Genomic DNA, 12,766 nt, shown 5'->3' with positions numbered 1-12,766 from the left:
GGGTCGGCGGAGAAGGACCCGGGCAGCGCGGACTCTGAGGCCGAGGGGCTGCCGTACCCCGCGCTGGCCCCCGTGGTTTTCTTCTACTTGAGCCAGGACAGCCGCCCGCGGAGCTGGTGCCTCCGCACGGTCTGTAACCCATATCCTTCGTGGTGCCCCGGGCCGGGCTGGGGGGTCCGGGATCGGGGGACGGAGGACTCAGAGCCAGAGGAGTCGTAGAAGTGAGCCTCCAGGGTGGACAGGTGCTGGGGGGCTGCTCAGGAGGGGATTGGGCGCCGGGATGGGAGCAACAGACAACAGGGCTGGTGCGGACCCCCGGGGAACCCCACCTCCGTTCACACACACCTCAGTCCTTCTTGGGGTGAGGGGGTTTGGATTCAGGCCAGGGAAAGAGAGGGGGCAATGCCCCGCCGGTTTGCAGCTGGATGCTCTCCAGATGTGGGCAGCGGAGGGTCGTCATTCTCCAGCTGTGGGGCGCTTCGGGAGCCTGGATGCTCTCCTCCACCCGCCGCGGGTTAGCGAGCTGGGTTTGGTTTCCGAGTTTGGGGGCTGGGGTGGGGAGGAAGCTGCGGGGACGGAGGAGGGGAGACCGCAATCTCCTGGGTTTTCCTCCTGCCCCCGCCCCAAAGTTTGCGGCGGATTCTAGGGTGTGATCCCCCACCACCTGGTTCTGTGGGCTGAGGTCTTTTCTGACCCAGTGGGAGATGTTGGGGGGCGGGGACCAGGTCTTGTCCCCCCCCCAGCCCCCCACCCCGCGGGTTGGAGGCACAACAAGGAGATTCCGGCGGCGGCTGATGTCAGGGGTGCAAAATGAGAACAAGATGTGGCGTGGGGGGGTGCCGTCTGCCCCCGGAGCTGGACTGCAGCCCCTTTCAGCCGGAGCCCAATGCGGGGAGTGTCTCCCTCCACCCCAATTCCTCGTTTGATGCTTAGTGCTTAGGACTGGGCTGGGAGCTTTGTGCTGGATTTTTTCTTGTGGAGGGAAGGACTGTGGCAGAAGCTTTGGCAACTGGGGGGAATGGGATGGACCCGGTCCAAGTTACCCGTCCCCTTTCACAAACAGTGCTGGGCTGGGCAGAGCAGGTATGGGAGACCACAGCCCTGTGAAAGTATTGGGGAGCCGGCGTGCTCGCTAAGGACTCTGGTCCAACACCCACCGCTGTGCGGGTCTGCTCTGCTCTGGGGTCGGGTACGTGTGCCCCCCATTCCGGGAGGATGTGTGCGTCTAGGTACCCTGGCCGCTGCCCCGTCTGGAGGGGTCGGGGAGACCCAGCCCTCTGAACCCATAGCACAAAGCACTGATTGTCTGGTGCCCGGCTCCAGGCCCCTGGGAAGGGTGGGGGTTGGTTGTGCTGTCATCCCAGGTCAGGACACTTCTCCTGGCTCCGGCCTGCGGCCCGAGGGGGTGAGAGACCCCAGGTCTGGGCCTCTGCTTTGGGCAGGGGGTGGAGAGAATCTCTGCAGTTCTGCTGCCTCTAGTGCGCAAAGCAGGATGTGAGCTCGGCCCCCCCCGCCCCCATGCTCTGCGCTGCTGGGTCTTCGGGACCCCCCCCATCACACCTTCTCCCCACCCAGCCCCTTCCTACCCTCTCTGGGAGGTGCAGAAAGAGAGGTGGGGGCCTCAGAAGTCTGTGGTCCTGCTGGACAGGCACATACTGACCTGGGGTTCCCCACCCTAGTTCCTATTCTCTAAGGCCCAGGAGGAGATGGGAAAAGAATGTCGCTGACAAGGATGGGCTTGGGCATCTGTCCTCTGTGCCCCTGGCCACCTGTCCCTCTATGAATGGGAAAAACCTCTAGTCGCTAGCTGTTTCTCCTGGGGGTCCCAGGGAGGCCATGAGATTTATCCCCCCTGCCTCCCCACACCACCAGAAGCAGACCTCTTGGCTGGTGTCTTTCACCTGCCCTGCCTCCAGGTGTAGTGAAGGGTGTGGAGACAGATGCCTTCGTGGAAGGGGACAAGTGACCGGGGGTGGCGGGAGCCCAGTGCCCATCTTGAGGGTAGGGAGCAGGCTCATAGGTAGGGAGTGGAAGTGTGGGGCGAGGGGCACCCACCTTACTAGGGCAGGACTAGCAGCTGCGCCTGGGTTGGCTGAGGATGTGTTGAGAACAACCTCTTGGCAAAGGGGTTGCCCAAGCCATGCCCCTGGTGCTGCCGACCCATCCAAGTGCCAAGGGGAGCCTGTGTGTCCACTGCCAAAGGGGCTGTGAGCTGCCTCTGGGGCCTTGGGCTTCCTCATTCACCCTTCTGGCCCCTGTAAAACCTCCACGGGTTCCAGGAGGTTTCACCTTGGAGTCTGAGGGACATGACAATGCCGCCTCCAGCTAACTAGAGCCAGTTAGCCTTTTCCTGGCCATTCTTCCTTTTGGCCCCTTCCTGTCTCAGCCTCCTTAGAAGACCATGTTTCCTAGAGAGGAGATCTAGGCTTAGCGGGTAGGAAATGGTGTGTGCCTGAGTGTGAGGGAGCGTGTGTGTGTTGCAGAGGGTGGAAGAGCAGCAGAAGGCAGTGTCACACAAGTGTGTGTTTCCGTATCAGGGAGATCAGGACACAGGCTCAGTCAACTCAGAGCCAGTGAGGCCCCCACCCCTCAGGTTACAGGGGTGAGTTGGCCTTAGCAGCGTGAGTCTCTCCAAGTGTGAGGGCGTGCGTTTCCCCTCCCGGGAAGGAGATCCTGAGCATTCCCTCTCCGGCTGTTGTGTCACATCTGGAAGTTTGTGTAGGAGTTTCTCCAAGCTCGGAGCCCAGCACAGCTTTTTCTCATTTGGAAATCACAGGCTGGCATTTGGGATGCCGGGGGAGAGGGGGAGTGGAAGGGGCTGAGGGGGAGAGGGGAGCCTACCAGAAGTGGATGCGAGTGTGACTGTGCGTCACCGTGTGTGTCTGAGTGTGGGCCTCCAGAAGGAGGGGGCCCCAGGAATTTCTGTCCCATTGCCCCAAGTCGGCCTGCTCCTCTTACCTAGGGAGATAGCTCCCTGAGGTCCTCAGAGGGGTGTGTGTGGGGAGGTTGTTCCCGAGTCCCCATTTCCAGTCCCCAGGTTCTGCAGGCGGGATTCTGGGGAGAGGAGCTGACCACTGAATGGGGAGGGGAGGAGCATCCCGTCTCTGTCCCAGGCCCACCTTCCCACCCACTGTGCTCCACGGCTCCGCTGGGGGACTCCCCGTCACCCCAGTGCCAGTTGCAGTCATCCCTGGGACTCCCCCTCACCCCTTGCCGAGCCTCCCTCCATCCTTGCCTGCCCCAGCCCCAGCTCTCACCCCGCCCTGCCTGCCTCAGCCAGGATGGCAACAGACACACTGCTCACACACGCAGGCATGCGCACACGCACACACACAGAGTCAGACGCTTGAATCAGATTTCTGGCCTATTTCCCCTCCCAAAGATTCCAGCGGCCGTGTGTCTCTGGTGTCTCTGTGTCTCCAGTCTCTGTCTCGGGGTGGGGCTGGCTGCTGCCTTTTCTGCTGGCTTCAGGTTTCCATTCAGCTGGAACCTCTCTCCCCACACACCCACCGGCTGGATCTGGGGACACGCGCTGGCTCAGAGAAGCGGGCTCGCCGGAGAGGGGCTCGCTGGGGAATCCCTCTTCGTGCCTGCCTGGCAAGGACCACCAGGCTGAATCCCCTGTCTATCCTCCCTGGGGAGTACTGAATTTGGGGGACACCAGCCTCTCTGTGGGATGGGGAAGTGAGGACCTGCTCGCTCCACCTCTCTAGCTCTTACTAGAAGGCCAGGATTCCTGGGTCTAGGCCCATTTCCTCCTCAACAATCCTGTCTCAGACTTCCAGACTCCTAGGAGGGAAGGAGGCAGCCGCCCTGGGGTCTGCTCCTCTTCCCCATTCATATCCGAAGCCCCAGTGCCCGTGGAGGCCGCCAGCCTGCCTCCCTCACCCCCAGAGCTGCCAGGTTGGTCAAGGGCTCACTCTGTCCAGAAAAAGCCCCACGGAGAGGACACATTTGTGGAAATAACATGCTCTACTTCTCTCTCCCAGGAGAGGGGGGAGGAGGAGAGCTGGAAGTGGGGTTTCTTTCCTGCATTTCCTTTTTCTCTGCTTTTGATGGTGGGTTGTGGGGAGAAGAAAGATCCTCCCCTCTCCTGCCCCCACCCTTTGGGATCCACTCCAGCCTGGACAAGCACCATAGCAACAGTAGACATGTGACTGCACAGGTCTCTCTCGGTCACTATGGCAACCAGTGTCTCCGTTCCCTTGGTTACCATGGGGATCTGTCACATGGTTTTCCCCCCAACCTCATAACCTGTGGGTCTCCCTGTTTCTCCTTCCCTGCTTGAGGACAAGACAGTAGCCTGGATAAGGGGGAATCATGTGTGGGGGGATCTCTTTACCAGGGCAACAAATCCACACCACCTGGTGACACATTCTCCTGTTGTCATAGCAACAGAAGAACATCACACAGTGACATACTGCCACATTCCCAAGGAAACGAGCCCCACCCTGAGAAGGGTGAAAGATCTGTCCCCCACGAATTATTCCTCTGTTCAGATTGTCCCACATTCTGCCTGTACCTTAGTCTCTTTCCTGTCCTTTGATGGCAACATAGGGTGATGAGGAGAGGGAGATAGCAGGCAGGGTGTACCTGGCAGTGGGCTGAATGCCGACGGGGCCCTTGAGAAGGGGCTTCTCTGGTGAAGGCAGATTCTGGCTAGGAAAAGCCCCAGTCTGAGCGCGGTCCGAGGGGAAAGAGGAGGGGCAGTTGCTCTGGGTCGACTCTGCCCCTCCCCCATCGTTACAATCCATGAATGGCGAGACGCCTCGGGCTTCTAGCAGGCCGACTGATTGACCAATTGGTTTTTTTCTTTATTTGTCCTCCCCACTCGTTGATCATCTGCTCGGTGCCAGGTGCTGTGCCGAGGGGATAGAAAGGCGTGGTAGAGTGCCCCTGCCCGCAAGCGCGGCCTGGGAGTCGGTGTGCAGATGACAAGGTGGTGTAGTCAATGCCCTTAGAAGTGCCCGAGAACCACCCCATCCTCACAGCGGGTGTGGGTGTCGGTTCCCCCTTGCAGAGCAGAGGAGGGGTCACTTGAGGAAAGCAACAAGTTCTGGAGGATGACTGTGTCCTTCCCTTTCCAAGTGATGTCTCCCTCCCTGACCCCCCTTTCCCAGCATGACCCCTGGCTGAGCCCGTTCTGGGGCGAGATCCGCTGGGCTCTGACTCCTCTCAGGAAAACTGCTCCTTCGCAGCAGCACTCTTTCCCCTTCCCATCTACTTACCCCCCAAACCTCAAACTTTTTCTTTGAACGCTCACTCTTGTAAGGGGTGGAGGTTAGGGAAATTGCAGTGTTGGGGGACTTCTCAGGTGCCAGGGACAGAGGGTAGACATGGCGTGTGTCTGAGGGCAGAGTCCAGATGACGAGGTGGGGGGAGGGTCAAAGAGAAACACAGGTGTGGCCGGGACCTGCTTGGTGGAAGGTCCTGGGGGCCCCAGACTCTGCCAGAGCCGCTCCTTCCCAAGGCAGGGGTAGGGTGGGAGACCCCGTGTGCGCTGGGCCCCTCTGAGTCTGGTGTGGTGAGACCGGGCTGCCGTGACCCTCCCACATCAATTCCCAGGGAGTCCCTCTGCCCTGGGCCTCACCTCTGTTCTTCCTGCCCCTGTTGTATTTTCTGTGAGAAAAAAAGGCCGCTTGGTAGTTTTTCGGATGGTCTGGGGCCTGGAACCTTTGGACTACCAGAGGTCATCTTGCCCTTCCTCCTGACAGGATGCACCGGCCCCGCAGCAGGAAAAGGCTGGGTTGTAGAGGTCTCGGCCCCACCGCTGTTCTGAGCCGAACTGGAAGATGTAAGAAAGGGTGAGGGCAGTGTGTCGCGTGTGTGGGTGCTGTCCCCGGCCCGGCCTGGGGCTCTTGCCTAGGACTGCGTTGAGGCTGGCTGAGCCCTTGAGAGACGCTGGGGCTGCTGCAGTGGCTCCATGCCTGCCGGGTGCCGAGGTGGCCATGGAAGCCCCTTCAGTGCCCACCTGGGCAGCTGCAGGGTGCAGAAGATGGCACTGAAGATGGGGAGCTTGGAATCCTCTGTCTCATCCTGCCTTCTTGAGGGACTTTGGCGCCGTCTGCCTCAGTTTCCCTGGGTTCTGGGGAACAAAGTGATCCAGCCTGGGTGCTTCACGGGCGGGGCTGTTGTGAGCATCGGCCGTGGCCTTGTGTGAAAGCGCTTGGTAAACTGTAAGGCAGCCATAATCCCGCTGTGGGTTTGTGTAACACATTCACATACACCATCGCACTTCCTTCTCACATCTGCCCTGTGAGGTAGGGAGAACACACTCCGTTTCTGCAACAAGCTCACGGTGCCTGGCATTTCCACAAGCACGATCGATTCTGCTCCCCAAACGGCTTGTGCAAATAGCCAGGGTATTTATGGCTGTTCCTCCTCTACCACCAAGGAAAGCCAAGACCCTCCGGTTCCACCCCTTCGCGACTCAGATGGGGCCGGGAAGTTGACAGGCAGCAGGGGTTAGGGTGGAATACCGGGGACGGTGTCCAATCCAGCCCCAGCCAGCTGTTTCCTTGACCCCTGATACCTGGTTCGAGCGGATCAGCATGCTGGTCATCCTCCTCAACTGTGTGACCCTGGGCATGTTCCGGCCGTGCGAGGACATCGCCTGCGATTCCCAGCGCTGCCGGATCCTGCAGGTGAGTGTGAGCGCGCATTAGGGGGTGGGCACGGTCCCCCCTTCTTAGTCTCAGCACCCTCTCATCCCCCACACCAGGCCTTTGATGACTTCATCTTTGCCTTCTTCGCCGTGGAAATGGTGGTGAAGATGGTGGCCTTGGGGATCTTTGGGAAGAAGTGTTACCTGGGAGACACTTGGAACCGCCTCGATTTTTTCATCGTCATTGCAGGGTGAGGGCCTGGGCTGTGGGTGGGAGAGCGATGGGTCATCGGATCAGTGCCTTCCCTGGGGGCTCCTGCCCACACTCCAGCCCCAGGATGGCTGTTTCCTCCCCTCCTGTCCACTTGGGCCCAGGCTGCCTGCCTGCAGCACTCTGGCCCACACTTCTCTGACATCCGTGGCTTTTCCTCCTGGTTCTGCTTCCTTCTCTGAAGGCTCTATCCTTGCTTGGAGGTGGCCCTGCCCCCCCCCCAGCTGATCCTGCAACCCTAGATGCAGGAGAGGGAGGAGTCCGGCTGTCCTCTTGCCCTCGCGGCAGGATTCCTCATTGACCTCTTTTGATGCCCTGGTGGCCTCAGACTCAAAGGGCCTCCCTCTGGGCCCCTCCCTGCAGGATGCTGGAGTATTCGCTGGACCTGCAGAACGTCAGCTTCTCAGCTGTCAGGACAGTCCGCGTGCTGCGACCGCTCAGGGCCATTAACCGGGTGCCCAGTGAGTGACCCCTCGGCCCCCTGGACAGACTCCCTAGAGGAAGTGTGCAATTCTCAGGCCCCGCCCCCCAGTGTGCCCTCCTCCAGCCGCGCACACACACAAGGCTCAGCAGGAAGGCATGTCACTAGAGGCACACACAGCCCCTGACTGGGGCACTGGGAGCCTTACCTGGAAAGACCCCCCTCCTTTCAGCCTGGCTTTGGGTCAGCGTCTCAGAAATGCCTCAGATGACCCTTCCCAGGGGGGTATGGGTGGGGCCGGCAGAGGGGGACAGGAAGTGATAAAGGTCTCTTTTGGCCCTCACAATCTTTCAGGCAGTGTGGCTGTCATTGGTGAGGCCACACTGGCCACACGGACCAGGACTTCTCCCCAGACAAGGCCACTCCACACCTCACCCTCCCTTGGAGGTGGTGGCTGCATCCCCTTCCCCCTGCCCATCCCCTTCCAACTCGCTGCAGTGAGTGCCGGGACCATTATCTAAATTAAACCGCATTGGTTCCTGGAGCCAGCAAAGGTTTGGCAGCTCTGATTCCCCCAACGTTCTACCCCCACCTTCACTCAGGCCCCCTTTGCTACTCCCCAACCTCCGCAAGCTTTAGATGGTCCCCCCCACCGTGGGCCCTGGAGAGGGAGCGCATTTCTGGGGCGCTGTGCCTATGTGCCTGGCACAGCAGCACCCCCCTTTGCTCTGCGTGCTTGCGTGTGCGTGTGTGTATGTGTGTGCGTGTGTGTATGTGTGTGTGTGTGTGTGTGTGTGTGTGTGTGTGTGTCTGCTCTGTGTCCTGGGGTCCTGGGGGCGACAGGGTGCACAGGTGTTAACAGGAGCCTCCTGAAGAGGGGTGTGCCCCGCCTCCCCACCGCCCCAAGTGCCAGGTGCGGGCTGGCAGATTGATAGGCCTTGTAGAAGCATCTAACCACCGGTGTAATTCCCCTAATAAAGCCCGAGGAATTGATCTCAGTTGGAGCTGGAGCAGCCGAGGGGGATGGGAGGGGAGGAGGACAGAGCTAAGCCAGGGCTGGCGGGGTGAGGGAGACTGCAGTCACCCAGACAGACATTCAGGAACTGCTGAGGCCCTGCCCTGCAGGGGGCAGGGGCCAGAGGGGCACACCGAGAGTCAAAGCTGTCTCTTGAGATTTGTGCTTCACAGGGATTTGGGGGCCTGAAGCCTGTTGGGTCCCAGGCCTGGAGTGAGAAAGGGGGCAGGATCCCCAACAGGATGTTTGGGTGCTCACAGCGGCTCTCCCCAGGGAGAGCTTGCTGACCGGTGGACACTTAAGAAGGTAGAGCTGTGTCTTCCTGTCACGCCCTGAGGATCCTGGGGCTCTCTGCCTCGTTTCCCCAGTGACCCCGTGTCCATACCATAGAGACCGGGTGGCTGTGTGTGGTGAGAGAGGGAAGTGGAGGTGTGTGCGTGCGCTTGTGTGTTGGGGAGCAGGATTTGGAAGCACAAAGCCTAAATTTGAATGCAGGAGCCTCCATGCTGAACAAGTCACATCACTGCTGTGAGCCTCAGACTTCCCATCTGTAAATTGGGGTGATGCCGCCCACTGCGTGATGTGATGAGGTCAGAGACCGCAGTTGTTCTGGCCCATTGGGGATGGTGCTATGCACAGCTTAAATGAGGGACTCCGGGGGTGCAGAGGCTGTCTAGGGAGTTGGAGGTGTCTGTTGGTCTCCCCGCAGCTGGAGCCGGAGTTCTCCCATCAGGCCCCTGGCCTGGCCAGCCTGGCATCCCCAGCGTGGTTTCTGCCCCCCACAGGCATGCGCATTCTTGTCACGCTGTTGCTGGACACCCTGCCCATGCTGGGCAACGTCCTGCTGCTCTGCTTCTTCGTCTTCTTCATCTTCGGCATCGTGGGTGTCCAGCTATGGGCAGGGCTGCTTCGCAACCGCTGCTTTCTTCCCGAGAATTTCAGCCTGTGAGTGTGGCGGGGTTCGGGGGGTAGGCAGCTGGGGACCTCCCCTGGGCCCGGCTTCCTGTTGCCATTGACAAATCTGTTCTCATACCCGAGACACATCTGGTTCTCAAACCTGGCTACACATTGACATGACTTGAGGAGCTGAAAAGTTCCAGATGGCCGGGTGCCCCGTGCAGAGACTGCAAGTGCATTGGTTGGTGGTTCAGGTGTGATACCGGGCGTTTGAAAAACTCCTGTAGAGCTGGGTGTGGTGCTGCACGCCTGTGATCCCAGCTTTCTGGGAGGCTGAGGCAGGAGGACTGCAAGTCTCAATTCCACCTGGGCAATTTATCAAGACCCTGCCTAAACAAAAAATTTAAGAAGGGCTGGGGATGTAGCTCAGTGGGAAGGTCTTGGGTTCAATCCCCAGTTCAACCAAAAATCAAAACAAAAACCCACACCAAACCAAAACAAAAGACCCAGACAGACAAAACTCAAAAGGTGTAGCAAAGTTAAGAAGCCACTATTCTAAGATGTGACCCTCCATCACCTGTGTCTATGCCCACAAACCCTGCCCTGGCCGGTGCCGTCTCCCACTCAGGCCTGGCCTGTCCTCCTGTGTGCCTCGGTGCTCCCTTTCTGGGCTCTCTCCACAGACTGCTCCGCAGCCTCATCTCTGCCACCCTCCCCACCTTGCAGGCCCCTGAGCGTGGACCTGGAGCCCTACTACCAGACGGAGAACGAGGATGAGAGCCCTTTCATCTGCTCTCAGCCCCGCGAGAACGGCATGCGTTCCTGCCGGAGTGTGCCCACACTGCGCGGGGAGGGTGGCGGTGGCCCGCCCTGCGGCCTGGACTACGAGGCCTACAACAGCTCCAGCAACACCACCTGTGTCAACTGGAACCAGTACTACACCAACTGCTCGGCGGGCGAGCACAACCCCTTCAAGGGCGCCATCAACTTTGACAACATCGGCTATGCCTGGATTGCCATCTTCCAGGTGGGACTGCCGGGGCACAGGGCCGCCTGAGAGAGGTGGTTCTTGGGGCCAGAGTCGGGGTCACAGCCTCTGGAGGAGACTGGAGAGGACTTTGGAGGGCCCAGAGTCAGCCTGTCCCTTTGGCCTCCCCAGGTCATCACGCTGGAGGGCTGGGTGGATATCATGTACTTTGTGATGGACGCTCACTCCTTCTACAACTTCATCTACTTCATCCTCCTCATCATCGTGAGTGACTCCTCCAGGACCCACGGGAGCAGGGGATCTTGGGGGAATGGTGGGTGGTGGCATCCGGACAGCTTGCTGGGTCTGGAGTGCACAGCTCTCAGGACAAGTCCCATAGGAGAACTCCAGGCTGGGGGTCGGGAGGCACCGAGATCAAGGTCAACCCCACCACTGGCACTCTTAGGACCGTTCCCAAGTCCTTCCCTGTGCGGCCCCACCCCATGGAGTCTTCCCCAATTAGGTGGGTGGCTTTCACTCTAGGGACACGGCCTCCCCTAGGCGGGCTTGGGGACACACGAGGTGGCTCTGATTTTTATAAGGACCAGCGGTGCATTACGGGCATTTTGCTGGGGGGGGGGTGCTACAACTGTCGTGAAATGTTTGCAAGCAGAGATTATTTGTCCCGTCCCAAATTCCAATAAGTACTGTATAATCAGGAAATGCTGTGCAATGGCCTGTTCCTTCCAGCTCAGAAATTCCAAGTCTTGGGGATTTAGCCCAGTCGTGCAAGGTCCTGAGTTCGATTCCTGGTACTGAGGCCAGTGAGGGGGGTGGATTCCAGGTCTTCATGAAGGCAGAAGACAGGCAAAAGCAGCAATGTTTTTAAACTCCCTACCATTCATGGTTAATCATTTCATTGCTACCATGTATAGCTGATATTTCTTGAGCACTTACTATGCTCCAAAGGTTTGGTCACTGGGCCAAAACCACATAGGAAGTAAGAGCTGTGGCTGAAAATTCAACTCCAGGCTGCTAATTCCAAGTCCAGCCTTTGGCCCATGTCACCAAGAGGCACCCAGATGGAGGGACACTCTCCCTTGATAGGAGGAGGTTGAGATCTACTCAGGACCCAGCACAGGCACCAAAAACAAAGGAGATGGCTCCAGGGCAGAGAGGGACAGACCTCAAGAAAGAGCAGGTCCCCAGCCACCCCTCCCGCTTCTGTAACTTTCCCTGTGCTGAAGAGAGGCCGGGCTTGGAGGAAAGCCTGGCTGGGGAGCCGGTCCTATCCTTCCCGTCGCCTTGGGGCAAGGTGGGTGCTCCAGGGAAGCAGGCTCGCTTAGGGATGGGGAGCAGACAGGGAGGTGAGGGGCCTAGTTTCCTCCCTCCCACACACCCCCGAAAAATCTTTCCAAACAGCTCTCTGGAATCACACCAGTGAAGCTAATTATCATAATTACTAGGACATGATCTAGAAAAAAAATATCTGCTTTGTCACCATAAATACTCATCTCCATCCTTCAGGATTGTTGTGCATGCGATGGCTGGCCTGGGGCCCTGGGGAAACTGAGGCAAGAGATGGGGGCTGGGGACGGATGGGCAAGTCGGAGAGGCAGTCTGGCTGGTCTCTGGGGTCCAGGGTTAAGCTCTTTGATCTGCTGGGGGAGGGGAGAGGCACCAAGAAAGCCAGGCCAGCGATCCCGATTTTCAGATAAGGCCTCGTGGCCAGTGTGCTCCGCAGAGTGGCACAACTGGAATTGGAGGGTCAAAGGGGCATCCTGTGAGCAAATCCCAAAGGTTCAGTCCAACTCGAATGCCCCCACACGTCCTCCACACGCGTCCGTTTCCAGCGTACCCTCTCCTGTGGGAACCAGGGAGGGGGTGCTATAGCCTCCCAGGTAGGCGCATTTAGGGGCAGGGATTTGGTGGAGGTGACCTTGCGCGACACCATTTCAATCCAGAGCAGCACCATGGAATTTCACAGGGTGTGGCTCAAGCCAGCCTCACCCTGCCTTGGCCACAGGACCTTGAGCCCCGCCTGGCCCCCTGTATTCGCGTTTCTTCAGGACATCTCCTCCTGCTGTCCCCACCCCTACAGGTGGGCTCCTTCTTCATGATCAACCTGTGCCTGGTGGTGATTGCCACGCAGTTCTCGGAGACCAAGCAGCGAGAGAGCCAGCTGATGCGTGAGCAGCGGGTGCGGTTCCTGTCCAACGCCAGCACCCTGGCCAGCTTCTCTGAGCCGGGCAGCTGCTACGAGGAGCTGCTCAAGTACCTGGTGTACATCCTCCGCAAGGCCGCCCGGAGGCTGGCCCGGCTCTCTCGGGCTGCGGGCGTTCGAGCCGGGCTCCTGAGCAGCCCGGTGCCCCTCGGGGGTCAGGAGCCCCCGCCCAGCAGCAGCTGCTCTCGAGCGCACTGCCGCCTGTCCGTGCACCACCTGGTACACCACCACCACCACCATCACCACCACTACCACCTGGGCAACGGGACAGTCAGAGCCCCCCGAGCCAGCCCAGAGATCCGGGACAAGGATGCCAATGGGTCTCACCGGCTCATGCTGCCACCCCCCTCAACACCCACCCTGGCCG

At 59.5% G+C, this 12,766-nt stretch overlaps 1 protein-coding gene across 1 annotated transcript in view; it reads left to right on the top strand.

Moving 5' to 3' along the window:
• The window catches only part of Cacna1g (calcium voltage-gated channel subunit alpha1 G), a gene marked incomplete at its 5' end in the record, with an annotated part of 56,339 nt that continues 43,573 nt past the window's right edge, over positions 1-12,766 (top strand). The window contains 8 exons of the mRNA XM_033763102.1: positions 1-140; positions 6,533-6,644; positions 6,722-6,855; positions 7,239-7,336; positions 9,097-9,256; positions 9,935-10,235; positions 10,368-10,460; positions 12,277-12,762. Of these exons, the coding sequence (XP_033618993.1) occupies positions 1-140; positions 6,533-6,644; positions 6,722-6,855; positions 7,239-7,336; positions 9,097-9,256; positions 9,935-10,235; positions 10,368-10,460; positions 12,277-12,762 (1,524 nt within the window). The remainder of the gene's footprint in view (positions 141-6,532; positions 6,645-6,721; positions 6,856-7,238; positions 7,337-9,096; positions 9,257-9,934; positions 10,236-10,367; positions 10,461-12,276; positions 12,763-12,766) is intronic.

The sequence above is a fragment of the Fukomys damarensis genome, unplaced genomic scaffold (assembly GCF_012274545.1).
Source record: "Fukomys damarensis isolate Sample0158 unplaced genomic scaffold, DMR_v1.0_HiC HiC_scaffold_13, whole genome shotgun sequence".
Classification (NCBI taxonomy): domain Eukaryota; kingdom Metazoa; phylum Chordata; class Mammalia; order Rodentia; family Bathyergidae; genus Fukomys; species Fukomys damarensis.
This window is presented reverse-complemented; position numbering and strand designations above follow the sequence as displayed.